The sequence below is a fragment of the Nyctereutes procyonoides genome, unplaced genomic scaffold, assembly GCF_905146905.1.
Source record: "Nyctereutes procyonoides isolate TBG_1078 unplaced genomic scaffold, NYPRO_anot_genome, whole genome shotgun sequence".
In the NCBI taxonomy this organism is placed as follows: domain Eukaryota; kingdom Metazoa; phylum Chordata; class Mammalia; order Carnivora; family Canidae; genus Nyctereutes; species Nyctereutes procyonoides.
In genome coordinates, this window is record NW_026575126.1 from 62,596,028 (window position 1) to 62,617,156 (window position 21,129).

Here is a 21,129-nt window from a genome sequence, read left to right on the forward strand (position 1 = left end):
ACCGCTTGGGGCTAGCCCCTGAGTACTGTTGGGGCAGAGAGGATCAAGGCCACAGATGTGTCTACACTGGTACAGAACTGGAAGTCGACCAAGACCTCCGCGCCAGGCCACCCTGGAGTGTGGTGAGTGGAGAACAAGAGAGGGAGCCCAGGCCATGTGGTTTGTTCCTTTATTGTGGCTGCTCAGACCCCACGGGGAGGGTGGTGCACATCCCCACACCACACCCCCACCCCCACGGTGGCCACCCTCCCCGGGCCAAGGGTCAGGGTCCTGCGGCTGGCCAGGCAGCTCACTCGGGGTTCCTTTTGCTCCTCAGGGACAGGACTCTGGACAAGCTGAACTTGGACTTCTTCTTCTGATCCCCACTGCTTCTCTGGAGATCTGGGAGTGGGGAGGGCGGACACTAGGACAGGTGCCACCTCTCAGCACCTGCCCCTGCCAACATGCCCTTCCCTCCCACCTGCAGGGAGCCAGGCCCCCACAGAAGCCCTGATCTTCTGCCCTTCCTTCTAGGAAGCGCCTCTGCACCTGCCTTCAGAGCACCCACCGGCCTGAGCATGGCCCTTCCCCAACTACATGGTCAGGAGCTGCTCTTGGCTCATCTGAATGATGGGAAGCTTGCTCCCTTGGGGCTGCATCTGCCATAGGGGTCCTGGCCCCCAGTCCCACAGAAGGTGTAGCCCCGACCCTCCCACCTCTGCCCTGGCCCTACAGTTACCCAGATTCTGGATCATGTTCTGTAGCATCTCGTCCTCCTCCAGCTCTCTGAAACAGGACAGGATAGTAGTTGGGTCCTTCCACCTGCCAACAAGGCAGTGCCTACTCTCTCTGGGTGCTGACCCTCATCGGTGACACAGGATGGAAGGCCCTGGGAGGACCTGGGCCAGGGCTCCCTCAGCCCAGAGAGTAACATATTTAACAAACTTGGCCGCTGACTTTGTGGCCTTGCCAGGTCCCTCCCCTGAGCCCCAGAGGCCCTGCCCTCCCCTGGACCCCCGAGGCTCCTCCCCTTGGGCCCCAGAGGCCCCGCCCTCACCTGAGCCGGTCCTCCTCCAGGACGTCCACGATGTTGCTGCGGTCCTCCACTGTGCTTATGTACCGGCTCAGCAGATCCGCCTCCCGCTGCTGGTCCAGGGGTGACTTCAGACTCTCTGCAGGGACAGCCTGCCCTCAGCAGCAGCCCTGCTGTCCCGCCCTGCTCAGGGCATGGCGTCCCCACTTTCCAGGGTCAGACTCCTCCACTGGATGTGGGGGAGGGTTTGGCGGACAACAGGGACAGAGTCTGCCCATCTGCGGTGGGCTCTTGGCAATGCGCATGGATGGGTGGACCGGCGCGTGGACCGGCGGACGGATGGATGGATGGGTGGGTGGATGGATGAGTGAATGAGTGGAAGAAAGACCAGATCAGAGGCAGAGCGCCCCCATCCCACAGCAAGGAAGGGCAGAGGCAGGACTGCCAGGACCTGAGCCCCCAGCACTGGGCCCTCAGCCACTCCATCCACGGCACCTGCAGGCTGAGCTGGTCAGGGCTTACTGCCCTGGAATCACTGCAGCTGATGGGGTAGGCGTGAGTCCTGTCCCCACTTTGGAAGCACAGAGAAGTTGAGTGCCCTGGCCAAGGACGCACGGCCAGGAGTGGATGGGCTGAGACTCTACCCTGGGCTCCGGCATGTGGGCCATAACCACATCCCATCAGCCTCTCCAAAGGGTAGCCACGCAAGCAGCCAGTCGGAGGGGCCTGGAAGGGCCCGCCCCCATCACCCTCCCCAGCCCAGGTTCCCAAGGGTGAGGGTAGACGGGACGCACGAGGCTTGGCCATCAGCTGACGCAGCTCCCCCTCCAGGTTCGACTGCTCCTCTGCCAGCTGCTGGTCCCTGGCCCTGCCGAGGTGACGCAGGCGTGAGGCCCGGCCTGCCTGGCTGACCTCCCCCGTGCCTGAGCCCAGCCCGTGCAGACAGGAGGTGGCCATCCCGGAGAGGACCCTTCGGGCCGAGGTGGAACGGCTGGACCCCTCACTTGTACATCAGCTCCGACTCCTGCCTCAGCAGCAGCTGCTTCTTGTGAATGAGCTGGAACCAGTCCACCATGAGGGTGTCCTCAGAGGCATCTGTGGAGGGGGTCCGGGAGGGTCAGGCCAGGGCCAGCGAGGCCCCTGGGTCAAGCTGGTGGAGGCCCGGCCAGGGCCGTGGGGAGGGGGCAGGCCTGTGTCGGGTAGACGAGGCTCACCCCCCTCAGCCGCGCGTAGACGCTTCTCCAGCTCCACACCCCTGAGCTCCAGAATGTCCAGCTGTCTCTCAATGTCCTGCATGTGCCTCTGGATCTCTTCTGGAGGCATGTAGTTCGGGGGCCGCTGGGGATGGAGGGGAGGTGAGGGGCAGGTGGAGAGGCCAGGTCATGCCCCAGAGGGCTCAGCTCCTGGCCCACCTGCACCCTGGACTACTCACCGTGGCCGGGTTGGTCACTGCCTTGCTGGGTGGAGTGGGGACACTAGATGAGCCCAAGGACCTCCCTGTTGATGATAAGACAAGTCTCCTGGACCTGGGGGCACCAGGCCCAGGCCCCCTGCCCGGGGTTCCCCTGCTCCCTCCCAATGGTGTCCCAAAGCCAGAGCACACACACGGATGCAGGCACCATCCCCACCATCTCCATGTCCTCCCTGGCCCCCCAGCTTCCCCAAGTCAGTGGCCCGGACCCCCTGCAGGCAAGCTGCCAAGGGCAAGTGCATCAGCATCCCCAGGTATCTGTGGCTCCAGCACCAGGAGGAGCTGGGGCCTCTGTCCTGTCCTCCCTTCCCTTCTGGCGGGCCAGGGCTCTGAAGGGTCCTCCAGGCCCCCTGCCCCATCTCAAGGGAAACCGGCCACCTGCAGGTGCAGTCGACACTGCTCCCTCCCCTGGGGTACCTTCCCTCCACTTGTCATTCTGCAAACCCCTGCAGCCACTCCTTCCTCAGACGAGCGCCCTTCATCTACACTCCAACTAGGAATGGGGGCTGACCTGGTGTGCCCTGAGCAGGGGGCTTCCTCTTCTCTTCCTTCCAGCCCCAGGTTGGGGCTTCCTGCCCTGAGGGCTCAGAATGAAGCCAGTCGCCAGAAACATCCAGGCTGGCAGGGACAGCCAGCTTCTTGCGGTGGGACAGGGATGGGGAGGGGGAGGTGGCTGCCCGAGGGCAGAGGACAGGGTCACATGTCAAGCCAGCAGGTCTGGTGCCCCCCCCCCCACTGCTTCTCTGAGCAGGGTGGTCACCCAAGGGGACCCCACCGGCTTCACCGGCCAGCACAGGGTCAGTCTCCTGTGCCCGTGTCCATCCAGGGAGGGCAGATTCTGTGTCCTCGACAACACAGGGGCAAATGAGCCCAGCGAGTTGGAGACTGGCTTGAGGTCACACAGGAAGTGACATAAGGGCTGGACATGGATCCAGGGGCAGCTGAGAATGCTGGGGACAGCACACTCACGTGCAAGTGTAAAGACACACACATGCACACACGAGCTGCCACCCGACTGCTCTGGCACCACAGGGCCATGTTCCCGGGCTGGGCATCTGGACCCCCGGGTTCCTGCCCAGCATTACCTGAGAGGCCAGGCCCAGGGCTGGCTGTGCCCGCTGTCCTGTCAGGCCAACGAGGGGGCGGAGGGACGTGGACATGCCCCTCGGAGCTCCCGGGGGCTTTCCCAGGGGCCTCATCTGTCCGAGGCTCTCCCAGGACCCTAGACAGAGGGCAGGGGGTCAGCCGAGGGCAGGACAGGCTGCCCCACACCCAGGTGCAGACCTCCAGAGGCAAGAGAGGAGTGCACGGAGCACGTAAGGGCTACCTGACTGGCTGTGATCCTCCTAGAGCACGTGTGTGTGTTCACCCGTGTACTCACCTTCGTGTGTGTGTGCACATGCTCAGGTACTCACAGCTGGTGCAGGACCCGAGTGTGCCGCCCACCCGTGGGCCACCCACTGCTACAGTACACACAGGGTGGCCACTCATCACGGGTGACCCTGGACCAGCACGCCCGGCCCCCGGGATGGCTCGTGTGACCGTCCAGCCCTGGCACCTGCGGCTTCACGCAGGGATGCAGCATCTCCTTCCCCGTCCCATCCAAGCTTTCTGGGGGGGGGGGGAGCTGTCCCTTCCCCGCTGTAGAGCCAGCATGGCCGGTCCAGGCTTAGGCCTGATGGGCTTTCATCCCTTGGCCACCATGGCTGGTTCAGGTGAGTGAGGACCCCGGGCCTGACAGACCCTCCCCACAGCTGCCCACCCTCCTGACGCTCCAGCCACACAAAGGGAATGTGGTCCTGTGTCACAGCCTGGTGTGACTGCTCCCCTGCCACTCAGGTCAGTGTGACGGCTCCCTCATCATTCAGGCCCACGTGACTGCCCCACTCCATCACTTAGGTCGGTGTGACTGCTCCCCCCATCATTGCACCCCTGTCACTTAGGCTGGTGTGAATTGGCTTCTGCTACACCCAGTGAATGGTCCAAGCAGATATGCACACATCCGTCTGTGGGTGTGTCCATCAGTCCACATGCATGCCATCATTCACCTGTAAGCATCTGTTGAGCACCTACTGTGTACCAGGCCCTGTGCTAATGCTCAGCTTCATGAGCACAAAGCCACAGGCCCAGGTGCAGGTCCCAGGGAGACCCCCTGCCCCCGAGCCCTGCCCACCCTCCCCTCACCTCTCAGCAGGGTGTTTCTTCTCCACCGGCTTCAGGCGGGCCCTCCATCCTGCGGGCCCGTCTTCCTGGCCTTCCTGGGGGCTGGTGCCTGAGCCTAGGGGGGGGCAGGGACACAGGTCATGAGGGGGTATTCTGGGTTGGGAGGCTGGGCTCTGCCAGAAAAGACTGGATCTCACTCACCCCACCCCATCTTCCTGCAGCCAGCCCCTCTCAGATACCCACACAACCAGCCCGGCCCATGGGACAGTTGGGCTGGGAGTCGGGCTCAGGACTTCTGGCCTGACCACCTGTGCCATGTCCCCTCTCTGGGCCTCGCTGGGCCTCAAAGTCCCCAGCTGCCCAATAGAGAGGGTGTGACCAGCTGAGTCCCGTGGTTGCGGAGTGCCTGTGTGTCTGTGGGCTGAGTGGTTCAGAACAGAGTGGCTTTCATGATGGGGGCTCAGCCAAGGAAAGGTCTCAGTAAAAACCTATAATGTGCGGGGTGTTCTCTGAGCCCAGCTCAGTCCCTCCAGGGCTCTCCTAAGAGATACCCAGGCACCCAGAAAAAATCCAACTCCATAGTTACCCAGAAAGCATATGCAGTGACAGTAAGCAGTCCAAGGGGGCTTCTAGGACCCTTAGGGCCCTGTTGTTGGGACAGAGCAGGAAAACAGACACAGACAGTGGATGCAAAACCCCATGGGAGGGGGTGACCTTGCAAGGAGTGCAAAGCAGGAGAGAGTAACTGACAGCCGCCTGGTGTCGTCACCAGGGAACAGTGACGAGGTTGGGCCATGGCCGCAGCAGGACATGCAGGCGGGGGCAGGTGGGCAGTGAACAGTGATTGTAAAGACACACACAAGCCCGAAGGGGCATCTGGCACTCCGGAAATTGGAGTCAGAGTGGGGAGAAAGTGGGGTCCAGGGGGCGCCAAAGATGGGGGTAACATGGGACCTGGGCTGGTTCTGCAGAACCAGAGGCCAGGAAGCAGAGCAGCCACAGGCACCACACAACCCACCCCACACCTCCCCATGGCGCATCAGTGGGAGAGCTTACCCTTTGCCACTGGGGTATCTGGCTTCAGCCTGGAGCCAGCACCCACCCTGCTGGCCCCTGAGGACACAGGCGGGTCCTTCTTGTCCACCTGGGGTGACGTGGATGCCCGTGAGGTGGTGCTCACACTTGGGGCTGGTGGCTCAGTCCTCGCAGGGGGGCTGAGGACCTGGGCAGGTGCCACCTGGGACAGCTTGGCTGATGGACTTGCTTGTGGCCCTTCAGCTTTGCTATGGGATTTCAGAGCAGGGGAGGTGGCCGGGGAGGACCTATGGGTGAGAGGGTAGGCATCAGGCACAGGTGGATCCAGGAGCCCCCTCCCACCATGACCCTCAGGCAGAAGCCCCTCAACCTCCCCTGCCAGAGGATTCCTGACGTCCACCTACAGATAGTCCCTCCTAGGGATAGGCCAAGGGCACCCACTTCTGGCACAGGTGTATATGGCACCTGATTTTACCTTTCCATTTAACTCTGGCATCAGCTGAGATTAAAATGGCCCCAAAACACACTGTGCATGGGGTGTGGGGACGGGCCATACCCACAGCCCCTCCCTCTTTCATCTACCTGCCCAGAAGCACCTGGGACTTCCCTGTGGAAGCCCTGCCCAGAGCTGTGGGCCAGCCAAGCCTGCTTAGCCCCATCTAAGCAACAAGGATGAGCCCCCCAAGCGGGCTGCCCATCACCAGGCCATCCTGCATCCCCAGGCACACACACATGCAGGAAGCAGGGCCACCAGCACCCAGGAGAGCCCAAGGCAGCAAGCTGGGCACCTCACCAAGCCAGAGCAGCTCCTCCATGTGCCCTGTGCTCCCTATGAAACCAATCTCTCCGCACTGTTCTCCCTGCTCCCTAGGCCCAGGGTGATCAGGAGGAGCTGGGCCCTGCCCCAGGCAGACACCCCGCAGGACGCCTCCGAGAGAGGCTTCACAGCCACGCAGCCTCAGTCCCCAGGTGCTCTGGACACCCCCAGGCCTGGAGTGGCAGGGCAGGCTCACTCTCTTGGGGCACCACCAGCTAATCCAGTGGGCCCAAGCAGCTCTAAGCCAGAATGCTCCCCCAAAATAAAGGGCAGCATGAGGCAGCAGGCGCAGCATTGTCAGCCAACCTAGTATGCAATTTCCTTACTCATGAGGCCACCGTTGTATGAATTGTGTCCCCCTCCCCCAATTCATGTCCACTCGGAAGCCCAGGGTGTGGCCTTATTTGGAAATAGAGTCTTTGCAGACGTAATCAAGTTTAGATGAGGTCATCCTGGATTAGGGTGGCCCTCAGTCCAGCGTCGGGTGTCCTTAGCAGAGACAGAAGAGTAGAGGACATAGACACAGATGGAAGCCAGGTGACCCCAGGGGCCCAGATGGAGGCTCTGGCTATGAGCAGGGGATGCAGGGTGAGCAGGTGCTAGAAAAGGCAGGAAGGACCCTCCCCGAGAGCCGGCGCAGGGAGTGCAGCCCTGCCCACCTCGAGTTCAGCCTTCTGGTGTTTAGAGCCGGGTGAGAATAGGTTTCTGGTGGTTTGGGTGCTTTGTCCCAGCAGCCTCAGGACACAAACACTGGGACCCTCCATCCCACCAGTGCCTGCTCCGTGACCAGTGTGTTGAAGGCACCAGGCAGGCACTGCCACGCAGGCAGGGGGCGGCGATGAGCTCCACCAGGCTCAGATAGGACAATCCAGGGCTTCTCACAGCCTCTGGTTTCCCGTCTGTAAAACGGGTGTCCTCAGGTGCGACTCAGTGTGTGCCACATGGTGACCCCAGGGGCAACATCTGTGCCCCCACACCTTTGCAGTCACAACTGCATCCCCTCCTGCTGAGCACCAGGCACTCTGGGTCCCGTCTCATTCCCAATTTCCAGGTGAGGTAGCTGAAGCTGGGGAGCAGAGCCAGGCAGGGCCTGGAAGCCTCCTAGGCTGCCCCCGACCCCGCCTGCCCCAGCTCCTCCCCACCCACCTGCCAGGTGCCAGAGCACCAGTCTCAAGCCTGGGAAGGGCCTTCCGGAGGCAGCTCAGCGCCTGCTCCCTGCTGTTGGCCCCAGAAGGCACATCTGCAGGAGCCAGGGCCCTGCCAGCTGGGCCAGGGCTGGGGGCAGCTCCAGGAGTCTGGAAGAACCTCTCCCGGGCCTGCTGCATCTTGGAGGCTGCTGATGGGGCCCAGTCTGGGGTGTCTGCTGGGCCTGGAGACGTTGGGCCCAAGCTGACCTTGGTGTGGGGGGGTGCCACTTGAGGGATCACCCGGCCCTGTGGGGTGGCTGGGCGAGAGTCCGGGGCATTTGGCGTTGGGGCAGAATGGGGGATTACTGCTGCTGTGTGCTGTCCCGCCGATGACCACCCTGCTGGGGAGCTGTTGGCCACACGTGTGCTGGCTCTGCCACCCTGGAGGCCCGCCAAGAATGCAGGCCTGGCTGGGCTCCCTGCGTGGACATGGGAGGAGGCGGTGGCCAGAGGGTTGGCCGTAGCAGGGACGCCTTTGGCAGTCGAGTTGCCCATCACAGGCTCCCGGGCCGCTGGCCTGGACTCTGGCCCTGCATCTCGGGGCCCATTTGCCTCCTGGGCCTTCTGTGGGGCACTGGGCGGCTTGGAGTCTGAGGGTATGGCCCCTGGCTGTCGTGGGGCTGGGCCCCGCAACGTGGGGCTTGCAGAGGCAGCTTCGGGGTGGTGGCTGGAACACACGAAGACGCCGGGCTCGCCGGTGGCCCTGTAAGCCCCAGAGTGCAGTGTGTTGGAGCACTGCTTACACCTGGCACAGGGCAGAGAAAGACCCATGAGGACACTGCAGGCAGGCGTGCATTCCCTTATTCACACACACTCCCATGAGTACACACTCATGCAGCCCTGTGCCAACTCCTATGGCGATTGACTCAACAGTCATTTTGAGTCACAGACTCCACAAATCCTCATTAAGGGTGCAAACACCTAGAGTGTCCATGCCTGTGTACATGCATACTCACAAATGCACACATAAGTGCACATGCATACATTCATGGGTGCAAGTGTGCACAGGTGAACACGCATGCTCGCAAATGTGCACAGAAGTGCACATATGCATGGACACATACAGGGGCATGCACACACATGCACAGGCATGCACACATATGCACGGGCCCACACACACAGGGTGCACATGTGCATTCACAGGCACATACACACATGCATGGGTACACACGCATATTCACAAGCACGCACATACACGTGCACAGGTGTACTACACACATGCATAGGTGCACATGCATACACATGCATGGCCGCACTCACACACACACATGTGCCCAGGTGCATGCACATGCACAAGTGCATGCACATATGCACAGGTTCACACACACAAGGGTGTGTGTGATTATGCACACACATGCATAGTCACACACATGCACATGCACACATGCATGCCTGAGTGCATGAACATGCACACACATGCACAGGCATGCTCAGGCACACACCAGCTCTACCTGAAGCAGCTCCGGTGGTAGAGCTTCCCGTCAGCCAGGTGTCTCTGCACGAGGTGCACGTGCTTGCCGCAGACTGCACAGGTGCTGCTGACTGAGCTGCCTGCCGAGGCCTGGCCCTTGGGAGGGGTGCCAGTTGCTATTTCTGAGCCCTCACCATAGGCTAGGAGAGGTCATGTGCCCCAGCTTTCCTCCTGACAGCCGCCCCATCAGCAGGCAAGAAGATCCCACTTTACAGACCAGAGAACTGAGGCCCTGAGGGGAGCAGCCCACCAGGCACTGATGGACTCTAAGTTCAGGGGCTGCAGCCTGACCTTGGGGGTCTGGGGGGACAGGGGCCAGATCCCGAGGCTCCTGAGGCCACCAGAGGTACAGCAATCCCAACACCAGGCCGCAGTTCCCTCATCACTTGGACAGCAGGGGGCGCCCGACTACAGCACATCACTCATCCTCCGTCCCCCCCCCCCCGCCCCCCCACCTCTGAAAGTGGGGGTGCCTAACGCCTTGGGCAGGCGGACAGGATACACCCAGGATTCTCTCCTGGCCTACCCAGGAGGGAGGGGCGGGAGGCCAGAAACCACTCAGGAGCCCAGAAACATCAGGGTTCAATGTCTCAGATCTGCTTGGCCTGCATAATCTCCCTGGGCCTCATTTTACCTATCTGTACAACGGGGATCATATCCCGACATGCAAGATTGAAGGGGTATGTGGAGTCAATCCTGATAAACAGTAGCTGAGGATGTGCTGGGGAGCCAAGGGGACCCCCATCCCAGGCCCTGTGGTGTAGAGGTCACAATCCCAAGAGTCAGAGGGAAGGTGGAGCTGGGGTGCTTACGGTCTTCAGCAGGGGGCCTCCTAAGCTCCCTTCCTTCCGCTGGACGGTAGGGTTTGTGCTGACTGGAGACAGTGGCTGCCCCCGGGCTGTAGTGGGTGAGGGCCTGGCCAGCTGGGATGGAGCCTTCTTCCCAGATGGTTCCTCATCAGAGTCCGAAGGGGGCCTCTTGATACCAGCCATACCCCCAACTGGCATGAGACATGTGAGATCAGGCTCTCAAAGTATCTGGGGCCACCCCCCCCCGTTCTGGGTTCTCTGTGGGTGCCAGTGGATAACATAAGGCCTGGAGCCCAGGGCTGTTGGAGCAGGCTGAGGGGCAGCCGGGAACAACCACAAGCGCACATTCCCAGCAGGGGCCTGGTCTGACCCACACCCCTCCCCCCAGGCTCCAAGAGCCCCGATCTGGGGTCAGGGAAATGGAACTTTTCTGTTTCTCCACAAAGTGGAAATATCAAGGCGGGGCTGGTCCTATGCCCAGAGTGGTTCCGGGGATTTCTAAGGCCTGGATGAGGAATGTGAGGGGAGGGGAAGGAGCTGAGCTTCGGGGTGCGCAGAGCAGCTGGAGTCCAGTCCCTTGGGCCCATCCCCCACCCGCCTGCCAAATGTCAGGACCAAACGGGGGTGGGGGGGCGCCTCTGGAGCCAGGCCTCGGAGCCCACACAGGGCCTGCCAAGCTGCCTGAGGCGAGACTTGTGGGCATGGGCTCCAGGGGTGCAGAGGGGAAGGAGAGGCAAGATCTGGGTGCCTCTGTTTGGTGCACAGGTGAGTGTGGGGTCTGGGGGCCTCAGACCCTCATGGTGGCAGAAGGGTGGGGGCTACTCCCCCCGGGAGGAAGCCACAGCTCAGGGAGACCCATGTATGTGGCTCCAGAGGGGCCTCCCTGCTGCTTTCTGCCCTGCCGGGTGGTGCTAGAAACCACCACTGAGCTGGCGGCGGGGCTCACTTGGGCCCAAGACAGAGGGCCAGCCTGACAGATGCAAGGCATGGGGGGGCCTCCAGCCCCAACTCACTGGGGGAGCGTCCGTGGAAGTAGTTGTAGTACTGTGACACGTAGGTCAGGATGCTCAGCCGGTCTGGCACCTTCAGGGCCACCATGTCCTCAGCGTCCAGCAGGGCTGGGATGCCCAACTGCTCCTCGGCCACACAGAAGGCCTGGGGGGAGTGGTCAGCGCAGGTGGGCTGGGGGACACCCCCTCTGTCTCCATCAGGACACCAGCACCCTCCAGGAAGGAGGCCAGAAACCCACCCAGGCCCAGAAAGGTCTAGGTTCAAGGTTTGAGCTCTGTTCAGGCTGCGTGACCTCCCTGAGCCTCAGTTTACTGGTCTGTACAACAGGGACCATATCCTGACTATGCGGGGTTGAAGGATCTGGGGAGCCAGTCCCCACATGGCCAGCCTGGCATCTCCTGCCTGTAAATGCCCGTCCCTCACCTGACAGTCCTCAGGTCCCTATCCATATCCTTCCCTTAAACTGCTGAGATGCCCATGCCACGCCTGAGGGCCACATGTCCATCTCCATGTGCCCAAAACTGGGTTCCTGAGCTCTCCCAGACACACAGCCCAGCCAGCAGTGACCTTCCTTCCAAGGCTCAGGCCAAAGGCCTCGAAACTCCTTCGACTCCCCTTCAAAATGTGTGCAGGATCTGACTATTCATGATGCACCTTCATCCCCTCACCATCCACGTGGCCGTCAATATAGATCCTACAGACCTGAGCACCCCAGCCCAGCAGCCCTGGGAGGGGGCCAATTGCTTCCCATGCCCACCTGCCCCCACCTTCCCCAGTCTGTCCTGCCTGAGCCCCCACTCTGTTCCCACTGCCTCCCCTACTCTGTTCCCACCGTGCCCCCTTGCTATTTCTCCTACTAGCCAAGGTGCCCTCCAGAGGGGACAGCCTCGTGCCAGCAGCCCTCCACCAGGCTGGCCCCTCCTAGAGGTGCCCATGGGACTCCTCTTTACCAGGGGAGCCTGCCCTGTCCCCTCAGGACAAACACGCGGTGGCCTCACACACCTGCTCTGCACTGTCCCACGTGTTCATCCGGCCCACCCGCTGTGGCATCCCCACAGAATTTTCTGTGACAATGGACGAGCTCTAGTCCACGCGATCTACTGTGAGCATCTGACAGGTAGAGAGCATGGCGGAGGAACTGAATTTGTCACTACTTCCTCTAAATTAAGTCAGATGGAAATGCAAGTCGTGCAGGAGCCGAGCGGAGCGCGCATCGGCTGTGCGGGTTTGACCCGCAGAGCTGGGCCTGCCTCCCCAGAGCTGGGAGAGCCAGCTTGGGGAGGCCGGGTGCGTGTCTGCCTCTCTGGGCATCAACCCAGCGCGATAATGGGGCTTATTCTGCAGCAAGGAAACTGAAGCTGGCACAGGGAAGCGTCTGGCAGCGGGGCGGCGGGCAGGACCCTGGACCCAGGCTGGCCAGAGCATGAGGCTGCAAGCAGTGTGTTCAGGACCCAGCGGCCAGGCCAACAGGCGGGCTCGGGGCAGCTGGTCCCCACAAGGTGGGGAAGGGCCACGGCCAAGCCAGGACTCACCCCAGGGCTGGTCCTCCCAGAGCCACCTCTGGACCCACTCTGTCTTGGATGGGAAATAAAGTCCCAGCCACCCCCAACCTCTTCCTTCTGTGACAGGAAGAAGGAGCCAGGAGGGCCTGGGCACCAGATTGGAGGCTATTTCTGGGGTTGGGGTCCGCCGGCTCAGGACAGGCTGTGGAGCTCAGCAGCGTGTCTCTGGCCTCCAGATGCTCACCTGCTGTGCCAGCACCTCCCACAGCTGCCCTGGTGGTAACTGAGGGTGGTCCCTGGGACCTGGGTGACGGCACAGGACAGACTGGCCACAGTGGCTTTGAGGCAGGAACAAGGACACTCACCAGTTTGTTGTTCTCATAAACGTTTTCCTTCCTGAGAGCATCGAAGTCTCTGAAAGAGAAAAATACAGGTGTCCAAAGCAGCTCAGAGGTCACCCTGCCAAGATAGAGAAACCGAGTCCAGAAGCAGCAATTGTGAAGGAATGAGGTCCCAAGGCAGCCAGGAGTGAGCAGAGTCGGCCCTGCTCCAGGCTCAGCAATGCCGGCCAACACCCTGGCAACCATCGGGCCCTGCAGCCACGACCCTCACCTCTGGTGCCCTGCAGAGACCAAGTGCTTACCCATGGCCACCAGGCTGATGGCAGGCTCAGGGTGGCTGGTCCCCACAGGGTGGGAAAGGGCCACGACCCACACCAGGACCCACCCCAGGGCCCTGTCCTCCCAGAGCTACCTTGGGCCAAGATAGGCCAAGCACCAGCTTGGGGAGTACAGTCAGGCATACCTCCAAATGGCCTGCTTCCAAACTCACAGAAGGTTATGGACCTAGTGGGTCATGGGAGGCCCATGTCCCAGGGGTGAGGCCACAGGGTGGACACAAAAGGCAGTGTGGGATAGAGCTCCACGCTGCCCACTAGTCAGGGCACCCTCTGCACTTGACCTTGGGGGTACAAGACGTCCCAGGTGCTGGGGCCCAGCCTGGGTGGTGGGTCTGCCTGGGGATGTCACACGCAAAGCCGACGTTTGGACAAAGAGAGCCCACTGCAGCTCCAGGCTGGTCCCAGGACTCGGAGCCCCCACCCACCACAGGCACCCCTGCAAGGAAGCTTGGAGCAGAAAACACAGCCGGGCCCAGCAGGCGCTCATCCTGACGCAGGCTGCTCAGATACGCACTGGCAGGGCAATCCACGGCAGCTCTGCCCCTTCAGCGCACGCTGGATGGTTCTGCAGGGTGGAAAAGGGCTCGGGCTGGGAGCTGCCTCCCGACCCAGCCGTGTTGCACCGTCAGACTCTGGGGGAGCCTCTCCACTCTCAGGCCTCAGGATCCCTGTCTGGAGGAGGATGTAAGCCAAGAGGCCTGGCTGTGGCAGGGCCCTGTGGCCTCGACCTGGGCCACGGGGCGGGGGAGGGGACAGGGCTGCCTTTTGCCTGCCTCCCTCCAAGGAGGTCCCCACCAGCCTCCAGCCGGACGTCCATCACCCTGCCGGCTTCAGGGAGACCTCACTGTCCGCTTGGACCACCTCCCAGGTAACGTGTTCCAGATGGTAAGACCACCCCATGAACACAGACGGTGCTTTTGTGCAAGGGCAAGATGGCGGGCAGCTTTGTCTCCAGGGGGACAAGGGGGGTGGCAGGGGCAAGCAGGGCACCCTCCTGCTTCCTCAGTGCAGCCACACGCAGGTCACCAGGGCTGTCCCACCAGCGTCCATGGCACGTTGAGTGGTCCGTCTCCATCGGTGGCCCAGGGGGCTCTCGGCATGCTGGGCCCTCCCCCACCCCTTCCCTTTGAAAGTTCAATCTCTTTTCCAGACCTGCCCCAGGTCACTGACCCAAACGGCCATGTCCTCAGCAAGATGCCCGGGTGGCAGGAGGGCAGAATAACAAGTTCTGTTTTGTCTCCAAACACCAAGGAGAAGGAGGCCCTCTGCCCCCTGCATCTGCCTCGGGGAGGGGATGCAGCAGCTCTGCCTGGAGGATTCAGCAGTTGGGGGGTGAGGACCCTCACTTGGCCGGGACCCTGAGTGAGCATCTCAGTGCCCTAGGCAGGCCAGGACGCCCAGTCCAGCACCCACAGCAATGATGCTGGCACCCGCTGAGCACGGGCAAAGGCATCCGGGTCAAAAGATGCTGAGGTGACCTTCCACTCAAGGTCAAAGGCCACGCCCCGCTCAGCACCTTGCCCAGCTGCTCCCCTGGACCCCTAAGACCTCCAGAGTGGGACTGGACACCCTGGCCAGTATCACGACCGCCCCGCCCCTCCCAAAGCAAGCTCTCCGCCACGGGCCCTGCCCTCCCGGCCTCCCAAGCTCGGCCCACGCTTCTCCCTACGTGCAGAACACACCCACCCTGAGCCTCAATCACCCCCTCCCCAGAGGCACCCTGCAGGTCCCCGAGTGGACACGTCTCTGCCTCTGGCAGGCAGCTGCGTGAGCACACATCCCCCGCAGCATGGGGTGCGGGTAGCGTTGCCTTTGTCCCTGAGGGCTGCCTGGCCCGGAGCTCTGGGGCACTCTAGGGCCAGCGTGCTGCCTCGCAAAGCCTTCAGAGGGTGCCAAGTAGAGACCACGCCCATCCCAATCAGGAAGTCCAACAGGACCAGCTCTCTGCCGTCGGGCACTCTTGTTGGGATGGGCTGAACTGTGCCCCCCGCAATGATCTGTTGGAGTCCTAACTGCCAGGACCCCCAAACATGAACTTTTTTGGAAATAGGATCTCCCTGACAGAGAGAATCCAGTTAAAATGAGGTCATGATGGTGGGCCCTAATCCAAAATGACTGGCATCTTATAGAAAAAGGGAAATCAGGACCCAGATGCATACGGAGGGGAGCTGGCCCTCCACCAGCCACGGGGAGGCCCCGGAACCTCAGGAGGGGCCTACCTGCCAGCACCCTACTCAGATGATGCATGTGTGCGGTACCCCATAGGGCCGGCTTCAGTGATGGTCCCACTTTGGCCAATCCTCGGAGAGGGGGCACGTAGGGACTCGCTGGACCAAATGCCCAAGCCTCGCCCTCTCAGGCTGTGAGTGGCTGCCCCTTGCCAAAGTGGCAACAGCCCAAGAACCTGCACACCGGGTGGGCTGTGGCTCAGGGCACCCTGACCCGTCATCCCAGTGAGATCAGGATTTAGTGGAATCCCTCTCATTTAAATTCAGATCCGTTCTGGTATGACTCCACGGTACCTGCACACAGCTGGCGCTCTGTAAATGCTCGCTGATGAATTCATTCTTCCAGCGCTTGCCAAATGAGGGGACTTGTGTCCATCTATTCTTTCAACTTCGGCCAATGAACGCACCCATCGGGTCTACATGTATGTCGTGTGACCGCTGACTTGTCTGCCGTTGGCCGGGTGCCCACCTATGCCCGTGTGTGCCCAGCCCCAGCCTGGCCACCAGAGCCTGAGGCATGGCCCCTCCTGTGGCCACAGCTGACCAAGACTGTTGACCTCACACTCTTAAGCCAGCCAGCCTCCTGCTCCCAGGCTTTTGGGGCTCTTGGGAATGTGTACCCCTTCCAAATTCCTGGAGAGCTGACCTCACGCTGTTTATTTCCCGGAACAAAATGCAGCCCTGCGGGGGGTGGGCGCTGGGCGGGGAGGGGCTGACCGAAGGGAAGGCGCCTTTTCCAGGCACCCTCAACATATCTGGAGCTAGTCCCACCAGGAGGGGAGCAGGGATGAAGGGGGGACACACGGAGATGGATAGGAGCCACGAGCCAGAAGGGCAGGGAGACACTGGGCAGACGCTAGCACAGGTCCCGGGGCAGGGTGGACACGCGGGAGGACTTGGGACATGACCAGGTGCCCGAAGCCTGAGGCTGGGAGAAGTGTCCTGGGTGGGTGCAGGGCCAGGGCCCAGGGTTCCACCTCCTTACACCCCATGGACAAAGAAGACCCCTCAGCCTTGGCTACCCAGCCGCAGGCCTCCCCCTGGGCCAGAACAGACCCTGACCCTCCAAGCCTGGGCCCAGGGCAGCGTCCAGGCAAGAGTCAGCCCTGGGGCTTCTGCAGTGGCCTGAGGGGGGCATCACAGGGCACTGGCCCCGGGCGACCCTGAGGAGGTGGGCTGAGAGCGCGGCCTGTGTCCATCCTGGAGAGTCTGACCGGAAGGCAGCAGCGGGGGCCTGGGCAGCAGGCCCTGAGGCTGGGGAACAGAAGGCCTCTGTCCCCAGGCAGCTTCCTGCTGGCCAAGAGGCCGGTCTGGGAGGCGAGGCCAGCCCGGCGCCTGGGCCCAGCCCACCCTCCGCTCTGGCCCGGGGAGGGGAAAGAGTGCGGTCTCCGAGTGCCCGGGTGGGGACCTCTCCTGGCTCCCGACTACGTGCGAGTCTCAGGGTGGGTCTCAGGGAGCCCTGCCGTGGCCAGGGAGATGCCTCACCACCACAGGCTCTGCCCCAGGCCTGACACTGGCCTCCCAAGCTGGAAGGTCCTGGAGGAAGATCAGGGACTGAGGGGTTGGGAGGCGCGCGAGTCTGCAGCAGAACCCACACTCACTGACACCCTGCCCTGGCCCCTCTACAACCCCTACAAATGGCCCAAGGAAGCCGGGGCACTTATGCTCGCTGCTGGGAAGGTCTCCTGCACCCTCCTTCCTGGCGGAAGCCGCCACCCCTACCTCCTGCCTCTCCGCTGAAAACCTCAGTCACCCCTGGTCAGCCCAGAAGGGGAAGGAGCCCAGTGGTGTGCTCCAGCCCTGAGAAGTCTACTGCCCCGGGGCAGGAAGGGCTGTTTGTTCTGGGCGGCTCCCGCGCTCACCTGGCTGCTTGGCGGAGGTGGCGTCACTGGGGAAACAGACCTCAGGTGGAGTGTCACACACTCTGCGGGCAGGCGCCCTGCAGGCCCACCTGAGAAAGCCCGCAGCTCTGGGGCAGGCTGAGCAGAGAGGGGCCCGGGCGGCTGCTGCCCGGCCAACTCCGGTGGGGTGTCACGGGTGCGCCCGCCTCCCAACCCATACCCACCTCCCGGGGTCCCCTCATGGCCACCAGCACGTCACACGTGCCTCCTGGAGCAAGGCCGCAGGATCTTGGTGGGTAGACGCAGACGTGGAGCTGGCGTCGGAGCTGCCTGACCGCCACCTGTCTGGCTCAGCGCCCGGCACTCCTTCACAGCTGCTCCCAGAGAGGCTGCCCTCTGGGAGGAAGTGGCTCTGGAGCAGGAAGGCTGGGGATGAGGCACGGGGAAGGACTTCCTGGTGGCAAAGTCAGGAGACACAGAGCCAGATGTCCACCCTCCGGGGGGCCAGAGGATCTCCAAAGGATGGGGAGCACAGAGGGAGATTGCCCCAGTCTGGCCAAGGAGGTGTCCTGGGGAGGTCGCGATCCTGCACTACTCCGTATTGTGTATTTCTGTGCACCCCTGGGGGCAGGTGGGCAGCACAGGGACTGGGAGTAGGGGACGGGTGTGTAAGGCAACAAAGGACACATGTGTGCTCACACTCGGGTGCAGACACAACACCAGCAGCCTCACAGCACCCCACCAGGCCTTCCAGCACCCCCCATGTATCAAAAGCCGTACTAATGTTCTACTGCTGAACACAAACAGAAACCCATTCCCTTCCAGTTCCGGAGGCCAGAAGTCCACGATCAGGGCGTCGGCAGGCCCCTGCTCCTTCTGGAGGCGCTCCTTCTGTTCCTTAGACCTCCCCGTTGGCCCACTGGCTCCAGGCAATCCTTGGCTTGCGGGCCCCATCACTCAATCTCTGCCTCTAAGGTCACATGGCCTCTTCCCTTCCCTACTGCACACAGGCACCTGCAGAGCCTCTACCTTGCAATGACACTTACCAAAGTCCTACCCTACCTACTGAGCCCCAAGTGTATGTCCTTATCTGTAGCTCTCCAACTACGTGCTTGTATCTACCAAATACCTGTCATGGGCCAGACACAGTTCCAGGCACGGAGGATTAGCAATGCCCAAGACAGACACCCTCATCCTTTTGGAGCTGAAAGTCCAGTGGGGGCAGGTGAACGAAAACCAAGTCAGCAATAAATGAAATAACCGAAGCTCTTGATATCACTTCCCTGGGCAGGGGCCAAGTCCTTCTTCAGTTTGTGCTGCTGAGAATACAGCAGGCACTCATTAATGGTTAAAGGAGCCATTATATGACCCCTGCTTGTGCTAGCATGGTACACACCCATATGTGCACACCTGTGCTCATGCTCGGGCAGTGCATGCTGGGACAGGCTCATGCACCCCCCCACACACACATGCACACACATGCACACACAGAAGCCTCTAACCCAGCATGGCTAGGAGCAGATAGAAGCTCCCAGGGCTCAGAAAAGCCCAGATCTCCAGTGACACCCATAGCGTCGCCCAAGCCTGCTGGCCAGCAGACAGCCGTACCCGATTTGTCCACCCTTGCAGACTTCTCGAGCCGCGCTGTCTAGGCTGCCTCGGCTCAGTCCCCAGCCATGCTCCCAGCAGGGGATCAACCTGTCCCACCCTTGGCCCACCTCCCCATCAAAGCTCAGCTGAGGGTGTTCACTGTGGGAGCCCAACATTTCTGCCTCCAAGGGTGACTGAGGTGCATCCCTGGACAGGGGGCAGAAGCTGCTGCCCAAATGCCACCCAGGGCCTCCCCAGGAGTTTCCACAAATGCATTTCACAACCGTGAGCAGGAGGAGGAAGTGCGTGCCGACCTTTGTTGAGACTAGCTTCCCTGTAGGGTGCCTGGGGGTGCAGGGTACATCTGGGTGCTGGGGAGGAGCCCCAAGTGCCAGCCCCGGCTCTGCCGACGTGCTCTGTGCCCTGAACAAGGGTGTCTGGACTCTGGGCCTTGGTTCCCCCATCTGTACAGAAAGGGGACTCACTGAGCTGCTGGCTCTGGCCTCTCCCAACCTGGAGACCTCTCTGGCAAACACACACCCCACCTACCCCTGGATCCAGCCATGGCTTCTCAGAATGCTTTTGAACACCACTCTTTTTCCAGAAGGCAGGTGGCCTTCTGGGGACAGCTTTCCTGAGCCTCTGTCCCCCGAGTCCAGGCACCCTCTCTTGGGGGTTTTACCCATCTCCTGTTCACACGAGTCGGGGGGCCAGGCCCTGGTCACACAGACCTCTATCCCAGCAAGCCAGGTCCCAGTCTCTGCTAAAGAGCGTTTGCTGAGTGAATAACCCATGCAGTGGGTTGAGATGGAGACAAGATCCAGCCACCATTCCAAGACCCTCCAGGAGGGAGTGGCCCTAATCCCATCCCTTAGCTCCCAGGGATGGGGGCTCAGCCTCCACCCCACACCTGTCACCCAGGGGTGCCCAGGCAGGCTTGTGGTCAGGGGCTGGGAAGTCTGGGGCTTTGGGCTCTGCGACCCGCCCTTCTCCATGGGGCCCTGGGCTGCACTCCGCAAGGTGCCTGGACCGGCTGGGGTGGGGAGGGCAGCACCCCGGATCTGGGCGGCAGGGCGCCGAGGGGAGCAGGAGGGCAGCCCCGCTGGCCCTCTCCAGGGAGGCCGCGGGAGGGGGGGCAGTGGCCGGAGCCCAGACGCCGGCCTGACTCACGGACTGACTAAGCCCGCGGGGGCGGCCCGCCTGGCTCCGGCTCGGCTCCGCTTGGTGGACGGACACACCGGGGGCCCCGGGCGGTGGCGGCTGCAGGACCCCGCTGGGCCCCCCCCCGGGTCTCGGCGCCCCCTCGCCCGCGGGGCACTCACAGGAGGTCGGGCCGGTGGCGGTGCAGGATGGCGCAGAAGGCTAGGCCGTCGCGGAACGACGTGGTCATGTTGGTGATGCTCACGTCCCGGTAGCCCTCGCACTGCTGCCGGCACCACTGCTGCAGCGCCTTGATGGCGGCCATGCGGGCGGCGGCGTCCCCCGCGGCCGCGAGGCTGCGACCGCACCTCCCGGGACCGCGAACCCACCCCGCGCTGCCCGCGGGGCCCGCAGAGCGAGCCCCGCCTGGGCCCCGGCGTCGACCCCCGCGCCGACTCCCGCCCGCGCCCCGCGGGAGCCCGGGCACCACCGGTCTTAGCCGCGCCGCCGGCGGGAGTGCGGCCCGAGGCCGCCCCCGGGAAGGACCCGCCCCCGCGAGGACCCGCCCCCGGGAAGGACCCGCCCCCGCGAGGACACGCCCCCGCGAAGGACACGCCCCCGGGAAGGACCCGCCCCCGCGAGGACCCGCCCCCGCGAGGACACGCCCCCTGGGCTCGCTCCCGCCCCTGGGCTCGCTCCAGCCTGGCTCCGCTTCGGCTTGGCCACGCCCCTCTCCAGGACCCGCCCCCTCGGGCCACGCCCACGCCCGGAGCCTCGCCCACCTCTCCTCCCCTCGGAGCGCCCCCCACCCCGCCCTCCATTGAGCCTGATCCCCGTGGCTTCGGGACTTTCTTCTTTTTTTTTTTTTAATATAAATTTATTTTTTTATTGGTGTTCAATTTGCCAACATATAGAATAACACTCAGTGCTCATCCCGTTACGTGCCCACCTCAATGCCCGCTTCGGGACTTTCTTTTCACCGCCTCCACGCTCCAGCATCGTGGAAAAGTGAAGGACAAAGCCCCGCTACAGACGGGGAGCCAGGCTAGGACGTGGCGGGCCCCCCGGCCTGCCTTTGGTCCTGGGAGCCCTTGCCTGCCCCTCTCCAGCATGGAAACGCCCCTAGCGTTTCTGGGCTTTCAGGGGACTTTTCCTCCCTGGTGCTCACGCTGG

The 21,129-nt window shown here is 62.5% G+C and overlaps 1 protein-coding gene across 3 annotated transcripts; it reads right to left on the reverse strand.

Moving 5' to 3' along the window:
- Positions 1-174: 174 nt before the first annotated feature.
- MICALL2 (MICAL like 2) lies at positions 175-20,454 on the reverse strand. 3 transcript variants are annotated; one of them, XM_055341080.1, is made up of 19 exons: positions 19,366-19,576; positions 19,131-19,280; positions 13,672-13,829; positions 12,844-12,892; positions 10,979-11,120; positions 9,969-10,156; positions 9,137-9,252; positions 7,645-8,430; positions 5,703-5,968; positions 4,668-4,761; positions 3,569-3,705; positions 2,995-3,156; positions 2,445-2,509; positions 2,227-2,350; positions 2,017-2,107; positions 1,807-1,880; positions 1,037-1,151; positions 719-765; positions 175-381 (listed from the first exon to the last, which is right to left on the reverse strand). In XM_055341080.1, exons 2-19 carry the CDS (start codon positions 19,278-19,280, stop codon positions 290-292), a joined length of 2,856 nt encoding a protein of 951 aa, XP_055197055.1. In that variant the 5' UTR covers positions 19,366-19,576; the 3' UTR covers positions 175-289. The 3 variants fall into 3 exon arrangements, with proteins under 3 accessions (XP_055197055.1, XP_055197056.1, XP_055197057.1); XM_055341081.1 differs by lacking the exons at positions 19,131-19,280; positions 19,366-19,576 and adding an exon at positions 20,139-20,454 and having other exon boundaries at positions 13,672-13,722; XM_055341082.1 differs by lacking the exons at positions 13,672-13,829; positions 19,131-19,280; positions 19,366-19,576 and adding an exon at positions 20,139-20,454.
- Positions 20,455-21,129: the final 675 nt, after the last annotated feature.